Source organism: Cavia porcellus, unplaced genomic scaffold, assembly GCF_034190915.1.
Source record: "Cavia porcellus strain 051 isolate PalLab524CR breed Dunkin Hartley unplaced genomic scaffold, mCavPor4.1 scaffold_3, whole genome shotgun sequence".
Lineage (NCBI taxonomy): Eukaryota > Metazoa > Chordata > Mammalia > Rodentia > Caviidae > Cavia > Cavia porcellus.
In genome coordinates, this window is record NW_026947486.1 from 114,861,650 (window position 1) to 114,887,358 (window position 25,709).

At 53.0% G+C, this 25,709-nt stretch overlaps 1 protein-coding gene and 1 non-coding gene across 2 annotated transcripts; one reads left to right on the plus strand and one right to left on the minus strand.

Moving 5' to 3' along the window:
* The first annotated feature begins 17,760 nt into the window (after positions 1-17,760).
* Positions 17,761-22,170, plus strand: Eola1 (endothelium and lymphocyte associated ASCH domain 1). Its single transcript, XR_010046686.1, has 2 exons — positions 17,761-18,307; positions 21,734-22,170. It is a non-coding gene; the product is annotated as an endothelium and lymphocyte associated ASCH domain 1 (transcript).
* Positions 22,171-23,274: 1,104 nt separating this feature from the next.
* Positions 23,275-25,504, minus strand: LOC111755335 (heat shock transcription factor, X-linked member 4-like). The gene is made up of 2 exons (XM_023562672.1): positions 25,010-25,504; positions 23,275-23,883 (listed from the first exon to the last, which is right to left on the minus strand). Exons 1-2 carry the CDS (start codon positions 25,502-25,504, stop codon positions 23,275-23,277), a joined length of 1,104 nt encoding a protein of 367 aa, XP_023418440.1.
* Positions 25,505-25,709: the final 205 nt, after the last annotated feature.

The window sequence follows — 25,709 nt, forward strand, 5'->3', positions numbered from 1 at the left end:
CATGCCACTTTCTCCTACAACAATCCATAGCGTCAATCTCTCTCTCTCTCTCTCTCTCTCTCTCTCTCTCTCTCTCTCTCTCTCTCTGTCATTCTCAGGAGTACAGAAAAATTCTGTCCTCCCGTGCCACTTTAGTATCATAGGAAGCTTAGGGGCTGCCCCAGGCACTTCTCCAGTTATGCTGCTCTGGTGTGAAGAGAGTTCTCAGGCTATGTGGCTTCCAGGGTGCCATCTAGTAAGATAGCATATTTCCTCTCATCCTTGGACTTACACTTCACCCCCACCTTTCGCCCTACCTCCAGGGGCAGAGGATAAATACATGAGTAAATTAACTAATACTCTTTCATACTTTGCCACAACAGAATAAAGATGCCAGATATGATGGCACACACCTGTAATACCAGCACTTGAGAAGCTGAGGCAGGAAGATCACCATGAGTTCAAGGCCAGCCTGAACTACAAAGCCAGGCTCTGTCTCAAACAAAACAATAGAACAAGGATTCCGGGTACAATTTAGGAGTGCTTTTCCTTTATTTCCAGGATGATTGGACGTGTACTCCTTAAGGGCAGGCTCTGCATCTTTAATCTGCTGTGTATCTCCAGGGCTAGCACAGCCACTTGGGTTTCATGGACTCCATTGGGAGTCAAAGCAAGATCATAGTTACTGGGTAAGAAAGCAGGGTATCCCAGGCCATAGCCCAATGTCAAAGGAACCCTCCTGCTATGTAGCGTGGTGGAGCAGGGCCTGAACTCTGTAGGCATGCAAGATGGCCACAAAATATACTCAGCAACTATAGGGCTGTTCTCAGGAGTGACTGTCTCCAGGTATATCAGTCAGTGCTCACTGGAAAAACTACTGATCTAATGTAAGATACATTAATATATAAAAATTTACAAGATTAAGCCGGGCATGTTGGCTCACGCCTGTCATCCCAGCATTTGGGAGGCTGAGGCAGGAGGATCCTTGCGAGTTCAAGAACAGCCTAGGCTACAAAATGAGCTCAAGGCCAGTCCGAACTGCACTGTGAGACCCTGTCTCAAAAAGACAAAAAAAAAAAAAAAAAAAAAAAAGAATTTACAAGATTGACTTATAGTGGCCAAATATAGACTCAGTTGCAGAAAAGTGCGAAAGGGCTGTCCGCACACTAGAGATCCGAATGATTAGGTCGGAGGCCTAGAGCTTAGTGCAGTGTCGTGTGCAAGCTCATATTGGTTCTTCAGATAAACCTGGTGCCTACACCGTGTCTATACCAGCCCTTTCAGGCTCCGATGAGCAGATATTTCTTGTAAACAGAAGCCCACAGCTGCAACCCAGGTTGAAGCCCATTCCTTCCCGCACAAATACCCAGGGCACAAGATGGACTGGGAAACACTGCAAGGACTTCATTGAAAGGCCTTTGTTGACTTCCTCCAAGGCCTCTTATCATATGTGTATATGAGCCACACCTCAGGCCTGAACAAATGCATCAAGAGAGGAAAGCACTACAGACAGCCGAAAATATGACAACTTCAAGGGGAGAAAACCAACAAGAGGAGAGATCTTCTGAATCACATAGGTTCTCTATATTTTGCACACTGTCCTCAGCTTTTTATTTGAAGAAATGTGGCTTTTGGGAAGTAGCATGTCATCCCTGTGGAATCAATGTGACATGATATTTTTGTAACATCATTAAGAAGTCTAGTATTATGAGAAAGTTCTCTAAGGGACCAATAAAAACACTTAGGGGAGGGAGATATATTAGAGGACATTTTGCTGAATGGCATGGATATTCACATATGAAATGCAGTTTTCAATAGTCCCCAAAGCCCACAGCTGGGATTGTTCTCTACTAAATCTAGGAGCTAAATTGTTGTCTTTGAGGCATGAGTGGAAGCAAAGCTCTAAAGCCCCAAGTTTTGGCCCTAGTCCTGTAGCCCAAGAAAGAGAGCACCAGATTGTCCTTAGGTGGCAACCTGGCCCCTACCTTGCTGATGAACTGGGGTTGTTATGGCTCATATGTTAGGTATCCCCCAAAGACTCATGTGATCATAGGTGGAGCTTTTTCAGAGGTGACTGGATCTAAAGTATGCGACACTGGGATTAAGGGTGTGCGGTTACTAAATTAATCTATTGATTTTTTTGGTACAGTTCTGGGTAGGATTAAGTGTGCCCCACCCTGAGTGTGAATGCTACTTGTCCTAGGGGTTGGTAGCAAGGTACAATTTAAAGGGCCAGAAAAAAATCTGTCACTTGTAGAGGGATGCTTGCTACTTTCTGTCTTCTCCCTGCCATGAACTGCTTCCCCTCTGCCATATCACCCTGCTTTGGACCCAGCCAATTATGGACTGAAACCTCTGCAAACTCTGAGCCAAATAAACTTTCCTTTAACTTTTTTGAGTATCAAGTATTTTGTTTTAGTAACCAGAAAAGTAACTTAGATGGGTTTAACAGTCATATGACAGAGCAGTCTTCAGAACACAAGCTGAAACCAGGCTGATGGATTTCCATTCCAATGCTACTGTGGACCACTGTGGACTAGCAGTGGACCCAGACCACTGCTAAACTCCCCTGGGTCTCATCAGAAAATGTGAATGTCATCCAACACCTGATCTAAGGGCTATTCCCAGTCTCCAGGAGACAATCAACAAGCAGGGGCTTTGGGCAATATATTGTACCTGCCTGGCCACACTCTGGCCCTGCAGTTCCAGATCCTCCCAGCTAGGGAACAAACTAAAGCAATTATGGACTCTGCTGAACTGCAGAAGATTGTAGATTTCAAGATGTTATCTGGGCCAGGAAAGCAAGTCATTCATAAAGCTGCAGTCTGTGGCATGTGGACTTTAGCCTGTGCTCAGCCAATGCCCACCCAGCCGCCTAACAGTCCCCCAAGCTCCAGGGAATCGTGGACATCTTCCTAAGAGCCCTTCCATGGCCACTGTGACCTCTGCAATTCTGTTTCCATTTTTAATGGAACTTGTTTTCTAGCTTAATAAATTGCTTACAGAATACATTGCTAAAGGGATGTGATAGCAGGCCAGAAGTAGGGTGGAATTAGCCCTTATTACATCATTGTCAGCCCAAGTAAGCCCCAAGACACACAGGACTTTCTTGTCTCTTTTTCCTATGTCATTTTTGTGGGCCAAATTCATCCCAGACTTTTTAGCTCGTGGAATCCTCGCTGCTGCCCCAGGGATTGTGTGCTACTGATATCTCCAGTGTATAGATGCACAAATTGGGACACAGAGAAGGTTGTCATTGGCCCAAGGTTTCACAACCAGCAGAGTTGGGAGCCTGGCTCCTTAAGGATTATGTCACATTTCCCCAAATAGGATCCAGCCAGGACAGTGGGCTGGCTTGCTCAGCTGTGTGCTGTGAGGAGGACCTCAGTATTATTTTCACAGGCAATGGGGATTCCTGAGGGTCTCGAGCCAGAGAAACAGGGGTGATCAGACAAGTGAGACTTTGTAGATCAGGGGCTGGCAGAAAACCCCAATTTTGCTCAGTAAAAAAGTTCATTTTAACAATTCAGGGTTCAGATGAGTTTTCCTGCTATTGTAGCTAGATGCCAAGTCTAGAGTGAGTCCTCTGGGCCACCACCTGAAGGATTTTATTTAAGGTGCAGCAATACTGGGCTGTGGATTAGAATATCCTTATTTTATTGGAGAAAACAGGTTAGAGGTCATACAGCTAAACGGTGGCAATAACAGGGCACAAACATTTCCAACCTATGTAACCACCCCCCACTTAGACCCTGTGCTATGTACTGACTTAATGAAGAAAGAAAATGAATATATGGCTGCACCAAGCACAATAAAATGCCCCAGGTGACACATTTGTCTGTGCTGGTCCCAGGCTAACTGCTCCAGCCTGGAGGCCAGCTTTGTGAGCCACCTCAACACCTTGCCTCCTTAACACGTGCTCAAGTCTCTGTTACATTTGGCTATTTAAATTTAAATTAGAACTACAAAGCGTGTTCCTCAGTTACACTAGCCATACTTTCAGTGGTTAGTGGCTAGCTTATATAGACAGTGTGGGGTTGGCATCCTGATTCCCGGATGGGAATATTTCCACCAGAAGACAGTGAGTCCCATGCAGTGATTTACAAGTCACGGCACTTTGAGTTCCTCAAAGAATTGGACCAGTAAGCATGAGAAAGAGTCTTCATTCTGTTGCGATTGTGGGGTGCCATGGTTTATGTTGGTGGCCACAGGCCTCATGCATTTACATTGTGCATTTGTGATTGGTTTATTATCTAGCACTTGGATGGGGGTGTGAGTGCTACATTGGCCTAGGGGTGGAGCCAGGATATAATGTAATGGCAGGAAGAAGGTGTATCTCTCTCTCTCTTGCGGGTTTCTGCCTTGTTTTTTGCAGCCGCCATGAACTGCAGCCCAGCCATGCTACCCTGCCTTGGAGCCAACTGAGTATGGACTGAAATCTCCAAAAACTGTAAGAAATAAACCTTTCTTTTCCCAACTTGGTGCATCAGGTATTTTGTCTCAGCGATGAGTAAAAAAGTAACTAAGACATGGGGTATGTAATCAAGAAGTGGTAGTGATGCTCTTACATAATAGGAAAAGAGAGGTATATGTTTGGTATCTAAGTGACCCGCACAAATGTCTCTTGGCTACCCCTAATTGATCTCTATGATGAATAGACAAGAGCCTTTTCATAGACTGAGAAGGACCTGGAGATCATAGGCTGAAAACTCTCAGAGATGAAGACCTGCCTCTCTTCACCAGGTGAGCCACTGAGAACAAAGTGCTGACTGGACTCTAGAGCAGACAGTGGAAGAGGGAAGTCATGAATAACAGTTGTGGCTTCGAGGCCAGCTTTAGCAGCGAGGGCCATGAATGGCACATTTTCCATGTGAACTTCCCAAGGAAAAGAGCCAAGCCAAACAAATCCTGGAATGCGTCTTCAATAAGATGAGCATGCTGTATGAAACACTATGAGAGATGGATGGTAGGGGATGCTTTGGTGCCTCCCATCCCCTTAGCACAGAACAGACATAATCACACTTTTGCCTGACAAGAGTGATGTCTGACAATGAAAAATTCTTTTCCACAATATTGGTCAAAGAATCAATAAAGTATAAGCAGCAGCAAGATTTGTACCCTAGTTTTCCACTGGGGCATCTCTGCAGGAGCCTTGTCATCTGGGACAAAATGCAACTTATAATTGTACTTTGTAAGAATGTAATCCTGCTTTCTTCTCAATTCTGCTTTCCTCAATCTCCTGTATGAAATTTTAGGACATATTCTTGACCTACCATGTTCAACTGCCTTTAAGTGGCTCTAGAAAAATAAAACATTCACTCAACAAGAAGCTTCTACCTTGAAGGCTGCTACTCCTCCTTGGGTAGAGGGTGTACTTTGGCATTAACGTGCTCAGGACCAACCCTGGTCTGCTTACTCCCAGTAGGGGACACAACCTAGCACTGCCAAATGCCACCTAAGGGCTGCCCACTGATCTCTGGGCAAGGCTCACCCACCTGGCCATAGAGGTCTCCTCCATGAGCTCCCTCTCAGGCGGGTCCCTAGAACATCGACAGCTCCGGGTGCCTGGGGACACCATCAGGTAGCAGGACACCAGCATGTGCTGGGTTGCAGGGCTCACCTCTGCCTTGTCTTGCCAGGAAGCTGCAATGTCTGGAACTTGTTCAGGGCCCAAATCCCACTGGCTGGCTTTGAGATCTGCATGACTCAGCTGCCAGACTGTTGCTGAGGGCCTGGAGAGGATGTCTGGTTACCTTGGAGACAGCAGCCACATTTTCACATTTAGCTGTGATGACTCTGACCTGTGTTTCTGCTCCCCACCAGCAAGCAGTGTGTGCCCCGAGCAGAGTGTCCTTCCTCACTGGGAGGAGGCCTGACACCACCCGCCTGTATGACTTTGGCTCCTACTGGAGGGTACATGCTGGAAACTGCTCCACCCTCCCCCAGCACTTCAAGGAGAATGGCTACGTGACCATGTCGGTGGGAAAAGTCTTTCACCCTGGTACTGCTCCATGCCCCATGCCCCATGCCCCATGCCCCAGGCCTGTGTTGTCTTGTGCTGAGTGTGGGTGTCCCCTGCTGTGCCTGGGGCTGTCTCTGCAGAGGCCTCTGCTGGCTGGCTGCTTGCCTTGCTGTTCACTGCTGCCTTTGTAGAAGAAGCCCTCTCCACTCTGCCTTCAGGTTTTGCTCCCCAGTGCAAAGGGGAGAGGGGCTCTGGGTTTCTTTCAGAAGGTAGAGATGCTGCCCTGGGATCCTCCAGCTCCTTGGGCAATGGCAAGGACAGTGTCTGGTGGCAATGTTGGGCAGGATTCCAGGTCTGAAGCCCACCCACCTTCTGCCCTGTAGTGTTCCTGTCTAAAGTTAGGGGTGGCTGAGGACATCTGTGGGACACCCTCACACACACACTCCATGTGGTCAGCAGGAGTGTGTGGCTTCGCTATCTGATGAGTGCTTCTGCCCACTCTCAGTGAGCAATGTCAGCAAGAGAAGTGGAAGAGAATGTCTGTGCATTTTGGAAGCCATATGTCTGCACACGGGGATGTGGCTTTAATAAGCATCTCACAGCATTTTGGTTATTCCTCCCTCACTCAAAACCCTGCGCCATCCCATGCCACCTTGACCTCATCTCAGGCCTCTGGGCTAGGAGCCAGAACCCTTCTGAGTTGCCCATCAAGGTCCTTGACCACGTGCTCTCCCGGGGTTAGGACAGAGCGGGGGCCCTTACAGGGCTGTGCTCTCTGCACAGGGATCTGCTCCTGGCTAAGCAGCCTGGGGTGAAGCCCAGCACCAGCCCTATAGCCGTGTTCCTGCAGTCTGGATGTCCCCAGTCATGCACTGAGTGTCTGCTGTGTTCCACACCCAGGCTGCAGGCTCAGGGTACCAGTATGTGGGGTGCCTCAGAGCACTTGGCCTATGTCCCTCGCTGCCCCCAAGTGCACCCCAGTCAGACTTCTGGGGTTTGACTCCTGAGGTCCCATGGCTAGGGTCACTTACTTCCTTGTCCTGCAGACCTGTCCCCCGACACTTCTGAGGTGTCTCCTCTGCCAGATGGAGACAGCATGACCTCCGAGCTGGCGGCCTGGGGGCTGGCCCATGACCTCATGTCAGCAGCCCTCCTGGGTCAGCTCTGCTTCGTCCTCCTGCGGAGAGGGGGCTTTGGAGGAGCAGGACTGCCTCACCTGACTGTGAGGCTGATGGATGTTGGGAACTGCCTCTCCCCGAGCCCCGAGCTCCCCCAAGCCACTGCCTGACTCCCCAGTGCTGTGGGCCAGAGGGAGGGTGAGAAAGGGGGAAGGAGGGCTCTCTGGAAGGCTGAGCACCTCTGATGGATGACATGTCTTCTGTCATTACCGACTGGCCTGGGTCACCTGAGGAGAGCACTGTGGACTCAGGAGGGAGTCCCTGCCCATTCACAATGGGATCCCTGCAGCTTGGGGTCCTCTAGTGACCTGGGGTCACATGCAGACTGAGTTATTGAGGTCAGTCCTGTCAAATGTCCGCAAAGGCAGCTGGGATGAAGGCAGCTCCTTAGATCCTTCCATGACAGCTTTTGGTTTCTTTGGTTATTTTTTTAACACTAAATTCTCCATGTATGATCCCTGACATCAATGATTTTGTAGCAAAAATGTTCTCAGACGACTTCCACTTTGAAGATGGAGTCTTCCTATTTTTTGCTACTCTCCTAAGCAAAATTCTCTCATAATTCACATAAAATTACCATAAGAAGACTGTGAACATAGGAGAGATGGCACATTGGACTGGGAACTTGTGACCTGAAGAATGTCATAATGTGGTAAGCTGTCTGGATTTTAAAGCTTTTTATCCTCATATATCCAACACAGGGAGCTGAAGAAGCTATCCAAAAAATACCAATAGGTTCAGATAAAATAACAAAAGAAGAAAGACATTTTAAGAATGATGGGAAGGAAGACAAGGACAAGGACATAAAGGAAAAATGAAAAGATGAAGAATCATTAGCCAAAGACAAAGGACCAGAAATGGTGCAGCCTAATGTGACAGAAAACTTTTAGACCTTAGGTTTCTCTACTTCAACCAAACACCATAGAAAAAAAAATTTGACCTCTGTACCATGTGAGCCAGCAAAGGCCTCCTGGAGGGCTCAGAACGTTATCTCTGCAAGCCCTTAATAACCCCCTTCCAACCCTTTTAGTGTCACAGAAGGCTGGTAGGGAGCTGCTACTTCATCCCTGCCGGGTGGTAATATGTTCCCATCCCACAACATACCAATACGGGCCTCGTGGAAAGCAGTAATGGGCCATCTCTAATCCTCTGCCTCAAGACAGTGCAAGCTCAGTTTAGAATCAGAAAATTCACCATTGTGGAAAAATAAGAAAGAGCTTCCCACTGATTTCAGGGACCCAGTGAAGTGGAATAGGAATGATGGACTACTACATAGACCAGACAGCAGTGCTCCTCCTTTCTTCAATGCTACAACCATATTTAAATGAAATCTTGAACCTAATCATATGATAGGCAATGTACAGATTTCATTAAATATCACTTAAAACATGTGTGGTAGCACAGGCCTGTAATCCCAGCACTTGGGAGGCTGAGGCAGGAGGATCCTTTTGAGTTCAAGACCTGTATGAGCTACAACGTGAGCTCAAGTCCACCTGAATGGCACAGCAAGACCCTGCCCCAAAAAGACAAAGAAAATCAATAAATATCACTTATCATACCAAGAAACAGGAGCTTTTAAACCAAATAGTATCTATATCAGAATTATGTGTCAAAAAAGCAGAGCCAAGCTTGGTGGTGCACACCAGTAATCCCAAAACTTGGAAGGCTGAGGCAGGAGGATCTCTGTGAGTATAAGGCCAGCTTGGACCATAATAGTGAGTTCAAGGTCAGCCTAAACTGCACAGTGAAACCCTGTCTCTAAAAGACAAAAAAATTTTTAAAGCAGCCATCAGAAAAATGCTTCACTGCAAATTAAGAACTTATTTGAAAGAATCTAAAAATATAAAGCACTAGTTCATGAAACAGAATAGTGAAATGGAAATTTTAGAATTGACAGACATGATGGTAGAAAATTGGTTTGAAAAACTCCTTAAGTAGATCAACAACAGAATGGAGACACAGGAAAGCATCACCAAAGTAGGAAAGAGAACAATAGAAATTTCTTGTTTTTAAAGACTTAGAGAAGGTACACTTCCAAAAATTAAAAAAAATAACAGAACATGGCTTCAAGGACATCTTGGAATATAAAAATTTCTAGTATCTGTGTCATAATGTTTCCAGAAGAGAGTAAGGTGGAGCTAAAAGCAAAAAAAAAAGTCAAGGAAACAGGGACTGAAAACTTCTGCAATTTAGCAAAAAATAAGCCTGTACAGATTTAAAAATGGAACAAACTCCAAACAGAAAAATCCCAAAGAAATTCACATGGAACACATCCTGAGAACTATAAATAAAGAAAAACATCTTAGAAGCAGTGAGAGAGTCATGATACTTTATCTACATGAGCCAAAAGATTCAAAAGAAGTGTTGGAATTTCTAATCAGAAACCATGGAGATCATAAGGAAGTGGCTACAAGAAAGATATTTTGCATTTGCTGAAAGAATAGAACTCCCAACTGAGAATCCCATATCCCTCAAGTATAAGGAGGAAACGAAGACAATTTGAGATGAGAGAAAACTAAGAACTGTTTCCAAGCTGGACGTGGTGGTGTATGCCTGTAATACCAGCACTTGAGAGGCTGAAGCAGGAGGATTGCTGCAAATTCTAGGCCAGCCTGGGCTACAAAATGAGTTCAAGGCCAGCCTAAAATGAACTGCATCGTGAAACCTTGTCTCAGAAAGAGAGGGAAAAAAACTGTATCCAATACACATAGCCTAAAAGAATAAAGAAAGTTCTATAAATAGAAAGGAAACAGCAAGAGAAGGAACAAAAGACAAAACAGAACACAGTAGGCAAAAATATGGGTAAACACAATACTTTCCATATAATGTTCAGCTTCTAAATCATGTTTCATGGCTGAAGGAGATATGGTAACACTAAACTTGAAAACCATGGACCTAGGCCACCGATGCTCAAACTATGTTCTGCAACAATGCATTGTAGATTCCTCTACAAGACTGGTCTGAGATCAGGTCAGGAGGAAGAAGGGTGTGGGCACTGGGCCTTGCCTCAGTTGAACAGCAGCTTCTTCTGACGCACCTGGCTGGTGGAACTTCTGACCAGACCAAGACATTCTCTGGCCAAAAAGGGATTGTAAACCATGTCTAGGGGAACTCATGGGTTTCCTATATAACACAATTGAGGTACTCAAAAGAGCATGAGGGACTTTGTCAACATTACATTATAGCCCCTGGAATGCTTTTAGAAGTTGCTGGAATTTACCAGCATCAGCAATCAAGAAACTCTTTGGTCAGTGTTGCTGGAATAATCTCCAACCTGCAAATGTAGAAATGAACACTGAAAACCAGAGTCCCAGCAGGACACAAGATATAAAGGGGTGATGTGGCAACAAACTTGTGAAGTGCGTGTCATTTATGCCAGGAGATTTACAAAAACAAAGAGGGAGACACAGAGAGACAAGTAACATCCTCAGTCACCCAGGAAGGGAAAGAGTGGAAATTCTAACTAGATCTTCTAGATACCAAAAGTGAAGGCTCTGGACCCCACCCTTATACATGAGAATCCCTGTCTTCTTTGGGCCTCTATGTACTGGTCCAGTGCATGAGCTCAAACACCCACTGTGCGGGGTGGGTGTGAGCTCCAGTGCCTATGCCCCAGCTGATTCATGTATATCTTTAGAAAGGATCAAAAAAAAAAAAAAAAGAAAAAGAAAAGAAAGAAAGAAAGAAAGGATCATGCAAATTACATTGTCAGGCTTTGTCGGGTGCAGGCGCTCAACACACCCCACCCGGGATGATAAGGCCACATCAGCTTCCGCAATGCGTTATGTCCCTCTCTAAATTAGCCAACCCATGTGCACCTTGTGCTCACTCCATATTCGCCCCGTGCTGACTCTGTGGCAACCCCTGATTGGCCACAGCTGGATATATTAGCCAGAGCCTGCGTCCCATTCCCACCCTGCTTCCTCGTGGCAGCCTGTGATTGGTCACGGCCGAATATATAAACCAGAGCACGCATAAATAAAGTGGCAGTTCCTGTTACCACCTGAAGCGTCTCCTGTTTCATTGGGGCTGCGCCAGTCAAGGCTTTCAAGGAAACAAGCACTAGGAATCTTGGTCTGCATATCCATCACTGTTTATCTGACACCTTAGGTAATATGCCTTGAGCAAGTCAGAAAGCTGAAGAAGGCAGGGAACCAAGAGCAGGAACATTTGGCTGCAGATCGCCCTCGCACCCCTCCCCCAATCTGGCTTTCTGTCATGCGAGCTGCTGACTGTCCTTCCAGGGGAAGTAGGAAGTGATGCCCAGCAGAGGGCACAACAAAGGGTCACACCCTGCAGTGTGTCACGTCACCCCAAACACAGGGCCTTTCCCAAAGCTTTCTTCAGGCACAACTTAGGAGCATTCCTGTGGGTGCTGAGGCCAACCCAGCCCATCAGTCTGTCCTCACCTTGCCCTCCTCCTGCAGAGGCTGTGAGTGAGGAGCTCAGGCTACCCAATCCCACCTGGACCCAGATGCTGGCTCAGCTCCGGCCATGGCACACCGCCTGTGGGAAACCATACTGCACTGTCTCCATGTCATCAGCAGGAACCACTCTGCAGCAGAGCGCCTGGCACCACGTGGCCAACAGAATGGAAGGACGCGGCTCCAGAGCCCTCGTCTCTGCTGCCCGCCTCGCCCTCCCTGCCATCAGCCCTGCGTCCTCACAGCCTCTTTCCACACTGCTCTGTAGAGCCAGGAAGGAGACCCGCGCTGATGGGAGGTTGAGAGGGAGAGGCGGGCCTAGGGCAGTCCAGGGGAGAGAGCTGGGTGTGCAGATGGAGGCCCGGAGGGCAGCAGCAGGCCCCGGGGCCCAGCCGCTGAGCAGCCCTGGGCCCACCGGCCCGCCTGCAGCTGTGAGTGGCTCCGTGCGGACACAGAGGTCTCGGGTGGGGCGCTGACTAGAGCATACCGATGCCTTCCGCCAGGGGAGCAGGAGCAGGGATCGGAAGCCGCAGCCCTGCTGAGCAATGCAAGTCCCAGGGAGGGTGCTGAGCCAGGCCCCATACAGCCCGGACTCCCGTGGGAGTCCCCGGGTCAGGGCACACCCGGTTCCTTTCCAGCCTCCCTGCCTCCTTCCCATCGCCTCCCTCTACAGATGGCTCTGCCCGGACCATGAGCCTTTCTTGGCCCTGGCTGGACCTAGCCCTCCTGGTGGATGGGTGGTCACGCTGTTTGTCACCTACAAATCTTAAAAACAACCCCAAGTCCCCGGGAGCTTCCACAGACCCTCAGCAGAGTCAGCAGCTACTGAGTCATGGTTGCCTACCTCACTGGTCTTGGTCAGGCTGGGGGGTTCACAGGCTGGGCGGGAAGTTGCCCCCAGCAGCCCTTGTGTAACTAGAGGCCAGTTGCACCCCCAGGGCCTCCAACGGGACAGCGCTGCTGACCCCAGCCTGAGGCCTCCTGACACCCTGTCCTTGGCTCCGCTCTCAGGCAGGCCAGGCTTAGCTGCCCTGGGAGCAAATGCCCTGAAGCCTGCCCACCCATGATACCGAAAAGGTCTCCAGTGCACAGAGGGGCAGAGCTCCTCTCAGCTCCCAGGAAGCCTGAGGCTGAGCACTGCGTGGCCCTTCTAGGGAAGCGGGCTGCTGGGCTGCTCTGCTTGGCTCACACCGCTCTCCGGGGCCCCGAGGTGGGCAGTGACTCCTGCCTGTGTGGCAGGGTGACACTGGCAATTCGGGCCGGACCTGCTTTCCAACACTGCTTCCTTCCCGTCTCTCCCACTGGTGTCAGTCCCAGTAAACCTCTGGCTCAGCTTCCCGGGACCCCTGTCTCTCCCACGGGGGTGTCAGTCCCAGTATACCTCTGGCTTTGCTTCCTGGGGCCCAGTCTGACCCTCTGGTTCCAGAGGTCTCCAGGAAAGCAGGCCATGGGCTGGTGCTGGGGATAAGGAATGGCCCTACATTGGCCAGCTGATAATAAGGCCCTCTGCTTGGGAAGGGTGAGTAGGCTGCAGGCTGCTGGAGACCTCTGCTGTGGGGTCTGGGCTGGGAGGCCTGGCTCCTGGACAGAAGCTGCCTGAAGGAGGAAAGCGTGAAAAATGGAAAATGCCACTGTGAGCACAATAGGATTGGGTGACCCGCAGGAGTAGACAGGAGGCTGAGGCTGCTTAACAGATACAAGGCCAGCTCTCCTGGGCTCAGGGCACTGACCCCTACAAGTCAGGCAGAGGAGCAGAGGGCACTGATGCTGAGGCACAAGCTGTGATTCGGTGTGCCGACCTCTACAATAGACAGATACTCAGAGCAGCGGGGGGGCCCCTGTGGGGAGCCCCAAGTCCTGCATGCAGGGAGTGGGGATGTGCAGAGGAAACCTCCATCTCCTCTGAAACTTCTGAGCCTGCTGTAGTCCTGACCCCAAAAGCACCCACCCACTTCCATGGGAGAAGTTACACACATGGGTACTCCTCTCAGAAGCTGCCTCGCCTGTCTCCACTGCAGGAACAGTGACTGATCTGTGTCACTTGTCTCTGAGACTCACAGCACTACACCCAGGACAGTGCCAGGCTGAGCAGGAAGAGCTGGAGAGAGCCTGTCGTCAGGCCCCAACCAGGGTGACCTTGCAGCATAGCACAGAACCCCGCTGCACAGCCAGGGTGCAACCAGGCCTGCTGAGGGAGCAGAGGGAGGACACCCAAGGCCAAGCAGGGGCAGCAGGCACATGGTGGCAGGATGGGATGGGCCTCGTGGAAGGGGGTCCCACAGTGCCACCGAGGGGTCTACAGATGAGGAACTGGAGCACCCCACTAAGAAACAGAACTTAACGCCCCAGAAGGCCTGAGGCGTGCAGCCTCGCCACAGGGAAGTCCTGAAGCCTATAAAGAACAAAGGTCCCTAGCGAGCAGCCCGGACAGACCCCCAGGACACCAAAGGGGGCCATGAGGCTTGGGAAAGGGGCCCTCCATGGGACAGGTGAGGTGAGGCTTGAACCTTCTCAGGAGGCAGGGACAGTACTCCCTGAGAGGGCCCAGAGGACACAGGGTGAGGAGGAGAAGGGCTTTGGGCAGGCCAGCCTGAGGGCAGAGGAGGCCACTCCAGAGCCCGGCTCCCTGGGAACGGGTGTGAGGCTCCCACCTCACCACGTCCTCCTCTTCTTCCTCTGCAGCAGTGGATGGAGTAGAGGCCAGGGTGGTGGTAAACAGTGCTGGGCACCTGAAGGCCAGCCAAAGGACCAGATGCCACTGAGAGTGGGACAACAGAAACTTTGGGACCACAGGGCCACGCTAGGGGCACAGAGAAGACATGCTATCACAGAACAGCTCAAAGTGGACCTCCGAGAGGGCTAGGCTGGGGATCTGGAGGCCTAGCACTGCTACTCCAACCTCTAGGAACTCGTGCAGAAAAGGACAGCTAAAGCGTGAGGTCCAGCCGTCTGCAGCTTCCTGCCCCTCCTTTGCAAATTTCACAAAGCCCCAAACGCTTCCCAGGCCAGCAGTTAACAGGTTCACAGGGCCCCACACCGCCCTCGGCCCGCCCACTCCTCAGCTCCTACCCGGGACCTTTAGGATTCACACAGGCTCCTCCCAAACCAGCTGTTAAAGTCCTTCCACACTGCTTTCACAAGGCCCAGGGCCCGCCCTCCCTTCCCCAGCTCCTTATTCCTGCCCTTCATAAAGACCCGCCCCTCTCCCCAGTTCCGCCATTAACCCCTCCATGGCCACAATAACAATGCTCCTCCCTGGCAGCCCCGCCCCTGCTACCCCCACAGCCACGCCCACGACGCTGTCTGGACACTCTCAGCCCCTCCCTGCCCCACCACAGCCCAGCTTCCAATTACACCACAGCACTCAGGGACCCCGCCCCCTATTCCACAGCTCCGCCCGTAATGCTTTCTCAGCACCCCCAGCCCCACTCCAGCCCAATAACACTACAGCATTTACTGCCCCGCCCCCACCCACAGCTCCGCCCACCACCTCACAGCTCTGCCTATAATGTGATCTCAGCACCCCAGCCCCAACCCGCTCCACCCCATAACACTACAGCATTTACTGCCCCGCCCCTCCCCACAACCCCGCCCATAATGCTTTCTCAGCACCCCAGCCCCACTCTACCCCAATAACACTACAGCATTTACTGCCCCGCCCTCTCCCCACAACTCCGCTCATGTCTCAGAACTCTCAGCCCCATCCAGCCCCACCACAGCCCTGCTTCCAGTTACACACAGCACATAGAGCCCCGCCCCCACCCCAAAGCTCCGCTCCCCTCCCCACAGCTCTGCCTTTAATGTGATCTCAGCACCCCCAACCCCTACCCACTCCACCTCAATTATACTATAGCACTCAGGGCCCTGCCCCACCCCACAGCTCCGCCCATAACGCTGTCTCAGCACTCTCAGCCCCACCTGCCCCACCACAGCCCTGCTCCCAATTACACCACAGCACATAGAGCCCCGCCCCACCCCACTGTTCCGCCCCCTCCCCACAGTTCCGCCCATAATGCTTCCTCAGCACCTCCAGCCCCTACCCACTCCACCCCACCCTATTAAACCACAGCACTCAGTTCTGCACTGCTCACCCCTAACTCAGTGTCAGCACCATTAGCCCCGTCTGCCTCCAATTATGCCACAGCATTCATAACCCCACCCGGCCACCCCACAAATCCACCCCTAACTGTATCATGCATCCTTGGCACCAACCTATCCCGCTTCAGCCCAGCACCAATTACACCACAGCGCTTACAGCCCCGCCCCCACTCCAAATTCTGCAACTAAAACCTGGGTCTTCTCCAGCCCAGGAAAATATCAGCAGTCTCCGCCCAGCCCAGAACTTGTACAGAACTCAAGGGACCGGCTTCAAGTATACCTCACTGCCCTCCTATCCTGCTTCACCCTGAGCCTCCGCCTCCTGCCCCAACTATGGCCACAGGAGGCACAGCCCAGCTCCCACTGCTGCCCCAAAATTCTACGTCCGGATGCAGGCTATGTCCCCACCCCTGCCTAGCATGGCCCCGCTTCCATCCCCTACTTCAGCACTCAGCCCCGCCCACTCCCTCAGCCCCGCTCCCAAAATCGCGTCAGAATTCAAGGCTTGGTCCCCAAGCCCACCTTCGCATAGGCCCACGGGCTTCACCTAGACAGCCCTAAGTACTCAGCCCCGCCCCTAAATGGCCCTCAGGGCTCAAGCCCCACCCCACTCGGTCAACCCCGCCTGTTTCTTCAGCTATCACTGGCCCTCTCCTTCCCCTACGTCACCCCCTAGCTGAACTTCCTCAAACAAAGCCCTCTAAACAGCTATCTTGGATTTCAGTACCTCCCAAAACAAGGATGTCATCATAGATGACCCTGAATCCAACTTAATCTCTTACTGAAACCCTACACCAAACTCAACCACAGTAATCCTAGCCCAGAATTCTTCCCCATTGCCCTGCTCCAATTCAGCACTCAGCCTTGCTATCCTAGTCCCACTACCCTCCATGAGACAGGGCCTCGCCCCTGCCCAGCCTAATCCCTAACTCCTCCCTAACCGGTTTCACTCGGCCCCGCCCCCTACTACCTTCTCCAGCCCCCATCCCAGGCAAACCAATAATTTCTCCCTCACTACCTGCATTCTGTACTCTTGATCTCCTCAGCTCCCCAGCTCCTTGATCCTACCTGGAAGCTTGGCAGGGCCCGGCCCCTCCCCAGCCAAACTGTTAACTCCTTCCACATTGCCCTCACTAGGTCCCACCCCCTCCTCCACTACCCACCTACCAGATCCTCCTTGGAGCCTTCGCAGGGCCCCGCCTCCTCCCCCAGCCAAAACACCGCTAACTCCTCCCACACTGCCTTCACTCTGCCCTGCCCTCCCTCTCTGCCCCACCTGGTTGACCCTCCTTGGAATCTTCCCAGGGCCTCGCTCCCTCCCCAGCCAAATCTTTAATTCCTTCCTCAAGGTCTTCACTGGACCCCACCCCTGCCCTTCCCTGCCCAGCTCGCTATCTGCACTACTTTCACTAGGTCCCGCCTCTCCTCCCCTCTCCAGCTTCCAATTCGTCTCTGGGAACTTTCACAGGGCCCCCACCCTTTTCAGCCCCTCCCCTAAAGCCCCGCCCCCTACTACTCCCAGGTGTTTTCACGAGGCCCCGCCCTGTGCCTCCAAAGCCCGGCCTACTCCGTGACAGGCAGCCCTATCCCCAGCAGGCAGCTCTGGACGGCCCTCATCCCGCCTCTTCCTTTCTCTTCCGCTTCATTTCCTCCTTCTACTTCCCTCAGCCTTCGCAGTTCCTCTCCGGGTGGCTGAAGTGCCTGTGTGCGCAGGCGCATGACTTCCTACTCCCCAATGTGTACCTGCTTGCCTGTGGTCTGATTGGCTAATAGGCAGACACTCAGTATGCACTTGCGCACTGCGCACTTACATGCTTGAGGGATGGGCGCTCACGTGTGCGTACTGCATACCTGGGCCCTTCCTAAAAGGGGTCTCAGGGTTGGCGACGAGGCACAAGAGTTAATGCCTGAGAATTGTGGTTAGTGACCTGCCAGCTCCCGCAGGCTACAGCAGGGGCGGCACCATCGCGACGTGACCTGGTCGCAACTCCACGGCAATCTCTTTGCCTCATGGGAGCGCCAAAGCCTGTCGAATGCGCTCTGGAGCCGTCCCCGCGACACAGGCATGCGGAGGACAGTCCCAGCCGCTGCCGGGGGGGGGGGGGGGAGGGCAAGTCTGCCCAGTGCCTGCAAGTCAGAGGGCACTGGGTCTCACTGACGAGTTGTGAAGAATCGAGTTGGGGCTGCGGGGCTTCCCGTGAGCCTAACCCCTGTCTCTTGTCTGTTTCCGCTGTGTGCTGAATAGGGAAGGCCTTCCTGCAGCCATCTGCTAACGCTGCTGCCTGGCATTCGACCTTGTCTCCTGTCTCCCTGCCCTTGTGCAGGTGAAGAGCCGGGGGGCGCGGAGTACCGGAAGGCTGTTGCTTTTCAAGATGCAGGGCAGGGACTGCAGCAGGGGCGGGACAGCGCTGTCTCACTCTGGGCCTCTGCCCCCATGTCACCACTGTGGCGAGGTCACTTTGTGGAATTGGTTAGCCAGGCGTTAGCTTAAGAAACCCGGTGGTGCAGAGCAGACGAACCTCCGTTCTGCCCACGCGTCCGGTGGGAGAAGTAGAGGTGGAAGGAGGGACGACGCTTTGTCCCCATCAGCAGAAGGATGAGACTTGACGCTTTTACAGCTCAGAGGAAGAGGCACCCTGGCGGGTGGGGTGCGATGGTGGGAGCAGGTATGATGTCTTGGGGGGCGCCCTCCGACTCGGGCACCCTCTCACCCATCTTCGCAGTCGAGTGTTGGTGGTGATAGAGTCTCTGGTGGCACACAGCGGGAAGGACCCTGTAACTGTTCCTCAGCAGGACAGTGCTTAGATGGATTATGGGGCGGCTAACCAGGGGTGCCGCTGAGGCCACGGGGAGAGAGGCAGAGGAAGCTGAGCCTGCCAGAAGGGCGCGCGCGTGTGCCAGGCAGTGCGCAGCCCAGGCTCTGTCCTGTGGTGATGTTCAGGGGACAGCCCAAGCCTGCGAGTTTTTCCCAGGTGGCTGTAACAGTGACTAAAAGACCAGGAGCATAGCGTCTCCCATTTCGTGGGCTGGAAGTCTGGATCTAGTCCTTAAGCCCTCCGAGTCCATTCTTCTGTGGGCTGTGAGAAAGATTCTGCCCTGTCCCTCCCTCATAGCTTTTGGTGTTTGGCCAGCAGTTCTTGCCTGGGACAAGCGTCACTGTTCTCTGCCTTGGTGTCCTCATGATCCTCTTCTGGAATGCCTGTCTGACCCTAAATTCCCTCTTTTAGACAACAAGGCTCATCCTGGATGCTGGCCCCCCGAATGGCTGTGCCTCGATTACCTTCGTGGAGTCCCTTTCTTCATATGTAGGGTCACATCCTCAGGGGCTAGGATAAGCAGGTGAACATAGGAATGTTTTTTGTTTATTTGAGTCAGAGTCTCACTATGTCCTTGAGGCTGGCCTTTGTGTCCCCCAGGCTGGCCTCGAACTTGTGATTTTCCTGCCTCAGCCTCCTCCTGCTATCACAGGCCTGTGTCACCACACACAGTTCACACACAGGGATCTGAGGGGAAGCAGTGCCCCTTTTACCCCTGACAGAGGCCCCGGGGCAGGAGCCAGGGAGTGAGTTCCTGAGGGCAGAAAAGCCTGTGGGGGAACCCCTGGGGCCTGAATGAGGTGGAGGACTAACTGGAAGACAGGTCCCCAGCATGGGGAAGGCAGGAGCTGTGGCATTCAGAGCCTGCCTGGGCCATGTTCTGTGGGATGGGCTGCTTTTCCTGACACCACAGGCCATCCTGGAGGTTGAGCTGACAGCAGGGACAGCCTCAGTGGACAGCATAGCAATGGTGGGGCCCTGAGGGGCCCTGCCACAGTAGTAGCTGAGTGGCTGCCAGTGGGGACAATGCTGTCCTGCCAGGTGCTGTGCCGGGCTGGGCCCTCCTGCACCTCACTCTCAGTCCTCAGCCTCGTAGTAGATGCAGAGACCACCTGATGACTGAGGCTGGGTGACAGCTGAGGGAGCCAAGGTTGTGGCCTCAAGCCCGTGGCTGTCCTGGAAAGGTACTGGCTCGCTCTTCTGCACAGCTGTCTTCTACTCAGGGAGGTCGTCCCTCCGCTCCCTCTTGTCCTTGCCCAAGGGACAGGCAAAGCAGGAGGGCCCTAGGCAGGGCGTGTCACCTCAGCCCTACAGGACCCTGCTGGGTCATTTGAGGATTCAGTTTGGTCACCCGAAGATCATGATCGTCCCGGGGCCTGGCACACAGCCTTGGGGTCATACTCCTGATCTCATCGTTGCTTTCTCTGTGCCCATCACAGTGGGAGAGGGGTGGTATCTGAGGAGGGTGACACCCACCCGAGCTGGGGGAGTCACTGTTGGGGCACTGGAGGTCCCCAATGTGTTGTCAGCGGGGCTGGGCCTGGGTGCCGAGAATCTGTGCTCTGCAGTCTTGAGGTCCAACCCATACTGCGGCTGGCGGGGTGATGAGTGATGGCAGAGGTGACCAGGCCAGCAGGAAAAGCAGCAGAGCCCGGCCCCCTGCCTTGCAAAGTCAGCCCACTTCTCTTCGAGGCCTGACTCCTAACAGTGTGCATGCGATGTTTGTCTCTGCTTTTGCCTGAGCCTCCCAGAGATACTATCTATCTGTGGTGCTCAGTCACCTGCACTCCAGCCCTGCACCCTTGGGTCCATCGGGGGCAGGATTGTAGGGAAAGAGGTGACAGGTGGGAGGGCAGTAGGTGGGGCAGCAGGGTACCCCCAGGGGCCTGCTGCCTGTTAGCCTGATGGTGCATGCACTGCACTTCTGTGTTCAGCCCTGCAGCCAAGGCCAATGAAGTTCGGCCGCCTCTCCTTCCGGCAGCTATATGCAGTGTGATCGCAGGTCAGCGAGGCTGTGCCCACCGTCCTCCCAGGGCTGGGGTGATGCTTCTGTTCCCTGTGCGTAGGTAACACGTTTGCTGCATTGGCCTGCGCTGCACCCCTCCAACCGACCTCAAGAAGTATTGGGGGGGAGTCTGCATCCATCCGAGCTCTGGAAAATCATTTCTCTACTCGGCCTTGCTTCCTGTGTGTGCTCTGGGCAGGGACCGCATGTGTGCACCCATACACAGCAGTCATGCACATGAGAGGCAGCATGGCACATGGCCAATTGGGTGTCCTCTAGAGTCATGCCACCTTCCTCACTCCCCAGGCCTGTCTGGTTGCCTCTGCCCACCACACCCAGGAGAAGTCCACTCATCCCTTGCTGACTGAGGTCCTACATTACACCCTGTCACTTGATGGCCTGCCCAGCTGTCTCAATGGCCATAGTCTCCCTAGAGGTGGCTGCTGCCCTCCCAGTATGACCCTGCCACCCTGAGCAGTCTCCCTGTAACGTGCCCGCCCCTTGTGTGGCTTCCTTAAGGGCAGGCCCGATGCTCTTCATTTCTGGAGCCCTCTCTATGCCTCACTTAGGGTCGCACAGTGACCAGTGTACAGTGAGAGGAAGTGAGCATGCTCATATTCTTTGGATGATATCCTGTCTCCAGCAGTGGTCGTCTCAAGGGACATGGCACACAGGCAGGCCCTGGTTCACAGTGGGGACACCAGCTGTGCCTTCCTCTGTGTTCTCAAGGCTAATTTACATCGGGGAGGCTTGTCTATGCCCAGATGACTTAGCCCCCGAGGAGACTGAGGGGCTAGAAAATCAAGCTCTCCTGACCAACCTGACGCAGAAGTACCTGACCGTGATTTCCAACCCCAAGTGGTTACTGCAGCCCTTCCCGAGGAGAGGGGGTGTCGGGGTCGCTCCCGGCCGGCAGGAAAGACACACGACAAAGTCTGGCGGTGTGCAATCTTGCCTTTATTTATCTCCGCGTGGGCCCCGCGAGGCCTCCGCTCTGTCACCAGCCCTTTCTCGCTGGTGGACTTTCTCTATCCCTCTCTGTGCTTCTTCCTCGTGGCGGGAGAGGCATTTACTTTTATAGGGCAACAGTAGCCAATCAGTTCAAAGCGCGCGATGCGGGCTGACTGGCTAACATCAGCTGTTGCTAGGCAGACTATCTTACAGAGCGGGTTGTTCAAGTCGCCAGCGCAATCAGGGGGCAGGAAGCAGGCGCCAACTTGGCTCACTCGATGGGAGGGGCAATCTAGCTCAGGCTCCGCTCCCACCCACAGGCCCTACGTCCGCCAAGTAAGGCGACCGGTGTCGGCCGCGGCTCCCAACAAGGGGGGAAGGATGTATTCCAGGTGGACATCCCGGAGCACCTGATCCCTCTGGGGCCGGAGCTGTGACTCTTGGGGGCTGCAGGCAGGAGCATCACTGAGAGGCCAACTGAAGCAGACCAAGCTTCCTTCATGATGGTGCAGACCTGGGAAATCATCATGAATCGCCCCTGCCCTGGGTGGTGCTGCCCGCTCAGGACTGTTCTTGGGCACAGACTTCTTTCCCCAGGTGAAGAGAGTCTCGGCCAGGACCTGCCTTCAGGGTGTCTCTTGGGCTCAAGGACAGAGTGTCAAGTACCTGACTTTCACACGCAGGAGGGTCTTCTCGTTTCCACTGACTTTGGTGTGCTGCTTTGCAGACTGTACAAATAAATGTGTCCGTGATCATCTTTGGTGTTCAGGCTCCTTTGTGTGTCCCCTGCCCTTTGTTTTAGTCACAGTTCAGGAAACATTTGAGTGGTGTCAGGGAGAAGTTGCGGGTGGTCTGAGACCAGGTGCTGAATTTTGCTGGTGAGTGACTTGATTTACCTGACGCTTCAGGGTGGGCGGAATATCAGACAGAATGGGAGCAGCCACCTGACCTTTTGCTTTACCTTCATCCCTAGAGAAAGTGTCCCTGGGGCCATGAAGCCTGTGTGTCACGCAGCTACTTGGTGTCTGACAAGTGGTCCTACGCACTGCTGTGATAGCGCACAGCTGTCTGGAGGAGAGATAGACCATGTTCTTTGTCAGGTTCTCAACAGTTTCTACTGCCTGCAGCATTAGGAATGCTTTCTGCTGGTTGGCGTGAATATTAGGGATTTTTCCCTTGTGGAGTCCTGGAATGACCGGCTAGTGAGAAGCTGAGGTGGTAGCTGACCGCCCCTGGTGGGGGGCCAGCCTGGCTTAGAGGGGTGCCTCTGCGGGGATGTGGGATGTGGGGCCCGGGAAGCTCAGCTACTGGGTGGGAACTTCCAGCAGCATCCTGGACAGGGGAGCCACAAGGAAAGAATCTCCTGTTTCAAGATGCCTTAATCAGCTGGATGTGGTGGTGCCCTCCCCAGATCCCAGCACTGCAGGAGGCCGAGGCGGGAGGATTGCAAGCTGGGGCCTAGCCTCAGCAATTTAGCATGATGCTGTCTCAGAATGAAAAAGGATGTGGGGTGCCCAGTAGTATGCATCTCCACCCCCACATAGCAGCTGAATAGTGCACTGCAGAACCCCCAGGTCGGCAGCCGGCTCTCAGAGGACCAGATCTGGCCTCATCCTCCAAACTGGCCAGCAGAATCCCGTGCAGAGCCGGGACAGTGCCGCTGCTTCAGGAGGAAGAGGACAGCACGGACCACAGTGTGTCTCAGCCGTGACGCATGACGAGTGTGGAGGGTTAGAAAGAACACGAGTGGGGCTCTAAGGTCTATCCTTTATTTCCCCGCAGGGCACAGCTCCTCTTTATTAAGACTGGAGGCAGGTAGCCTCCTGGGAATGGCGTCGCCTGGCGTCACCAGCAGGTGAGCTCACTGCGGTGGCATGTCCCTCACCCGCTCACACAGCACGGTCTTGTAGTCTGAGGAGCCCTCCTGCTCCTCCTCGTCAGACTGCTCATCTGGGGTCTTGGCGGAGAGGGCGGTCAGCGCGATGGAATAGCAGGTGTTGTAGAGAGTCATCAGAGCGCAGTGATTGCGGTAAGCCGAGGAGCTGCTGGCCTCCGTGTCCTCGCCTGTCACTGCGTCGGCACCTGGAGCTGTGGACGTGGCATGCCTAGGGGTGCCCTCCCCACTGCAGCCCCTTGGCGCCTGAGGTGACGGGGTGCTCATGCCTTGCCCTGCTGTGATACTTTTCATAGCCCACACGCCGGAGTACACCGTGGGCTTCTGGCCTCTGCTGCCCCTCGCTAGGGAGGCCTCCTTCCGTGCCTTCCTCCATGCCTTGGGGAATCGTGGGGAGTGTCTGGTGGCTACCGGCTTCCTTTCCTTCTTCGGATCATCTATTACTTGCCAGGCGGGCTTCCTCAGTAGAATCGGTTTGCAGGTTCCTTGCCAAGCAGGGTTTCGGAGGTCTCCTTTCCTCCAAATGTTCTCAAGGAGCTCGGGCTTGCCTCTCTGAAAGTTGGAGTTGTGGTACGTCTGAAACCAAACAGAGTATTTCAGCCATACTGGAACAAAATGCACCCCCACCCCCAAGACTGATAACTGTTACCTTTTAGCAATAGGGAACATAACTTATTGCTGGCAGGGGTCACTGTACCCTACAAGATGACTTCCTAAAGATGTAGTAAAACTTGGTTTGCAGGCATAACACCTTCTGGAAACATGCTTGCAATCCGAAACACTTTCATAGCAAAGCAAATTTCCCCATTAGAAATTAATAGAAACTCAGATGGTTCATTCCAGGATGCAAAAATATTCATGCAGAATGATTATGGTACTATAATGCAAAAGAAAATAATAAAGTACAAAATGTAAAGAAAAGTAAGTGAACCTACACTTAGCTTTGCAGACCTTTGTGGCTGGGGTGAGGGAGATGAGAGAGGAGGGCTCTTGTGCAGGGCGACTTTCGCTGTCACCATCAGAACTGCTGCCATCTACTGGTGCAGCCGAATCTCTTTTTCATGCAACTTTAACACCTACCCAATGACATTTGCTTTTGCCTGCTTTTGAAGGTTTCATGGAAATGTGACATGGCATTGTCATGAAACCGATTCATTACTTGCACTGCTAAAGCCTTACTTGGGGGGTGGTTTTCTACAAAAGTTTGCAGTGTTTCCCACATTTGACGCATCTCGCTAATGTCATTTGAGGTGGGGCACTGTTCCACCTCTTGTCCTCCTTCAATGCAGAGATGCAGAGATCTCCTCCATAACCACTTGCTTTTGGGAGACAGTTGCTCACAATGAGACCGGGAGAGGGAGAGAGAGAGAGGGTGACTCGGGTCACGACCACCATTGGCTCAATTGTGGTCATGTGACATTCTAGACACCGCTCACTTACTCAGTTGAACCTTACTAGAAATGTTTGCTCATCTTGCAGAACACTCACAGAACAGCTCACTCATCCTCCGAGGCTTTACTGTAGTGGTGGTGCATCTGTGTGACAGTGGCTGTGCCCTCAGCCTTTATCTTTCGTCCCTTGGTACACAATGTCTAACCCTAAAAGATTCAGCCTTGGAGATTCAGCCCTTGCAGAACACTGGCTTGATCGGGGTGCTGTGGGCGGCAGGGGGGGAGAAGTAGGGACCCACTTTCTACTTTACCATCATCCTCTCGGCCCCCCAGGGCTGAGCCTGGGAGCCTGGTGCACGGATCTGTCTGAAGCCATACAGACGAAGTTGGTCAGTGAAACTCTTCAGGTCGTCTGCTTCAAAAATCCTCTGTGGGTCTCTCTGGTCAAGCATCTCCCTCTGGAAGAGGTTCACCTGAATGACCACGGCGTCCCCATCCTCGTTCCAGCCTACGGACTTGAAGGCCTCGTTCTCCACCACGCTCCACAGCTTCCTGGGGAACGAGAGCGCAGCAGTGCTGGCGCCACCTTCCTCGATGGCCTCGGGCTGCTTCGGGCTCTCTGGTAGCTGCAGCTCCAGGGAACCTGGACCTTGGCACCTGCCGAAGTCCCTGCCCCTTCCTGAGACCTCCCTGGAGCCCTCGTTGTGTCCAGGTAGAGGCTGAGGCGGGACTGCCCTCGCTTGCTCCTGACCGGCAGCCGGGTCTAGCATAGCCTCGAAATTGGCTTTGTTAATTAAACTGTCCATGGCACTACTGGGACATCAGGGGCCTTCTGTATTCAAGGGAATTAGCCCTGTCCTGTGGAGTCCAGACTGCCCCGTACCACCCATAGGGCACTAGGGCTTCAGTACTGGGTGACTGTCTGCAGAATCATGTGATGTCACAAAGGTGGCTCAGTCCATCTGGAAAGGGGTGCAGGGCAAGTGTATGTGCGTGTGTTGGGTGGGAGTG

What these genes read in the sequence shown, in the direction of transcription:
- LOC111755335 (XM_023562672.1), bottom strand. Translation starts at nt 25,504, where the DNA reads ATGGACAGTTTAATTAACAAAGCCAATTTCGAGGCTATGCTAGACCCG. An exon ending in GGGGGGCCGAGAGGATGATG is followed by an intron (nt 23,884 to 25,009) that starts GTAAAGTAGAAA and finishes GTTTGGTTTCAG; the next exon opens with ACGTACCACAACTCCAACTT.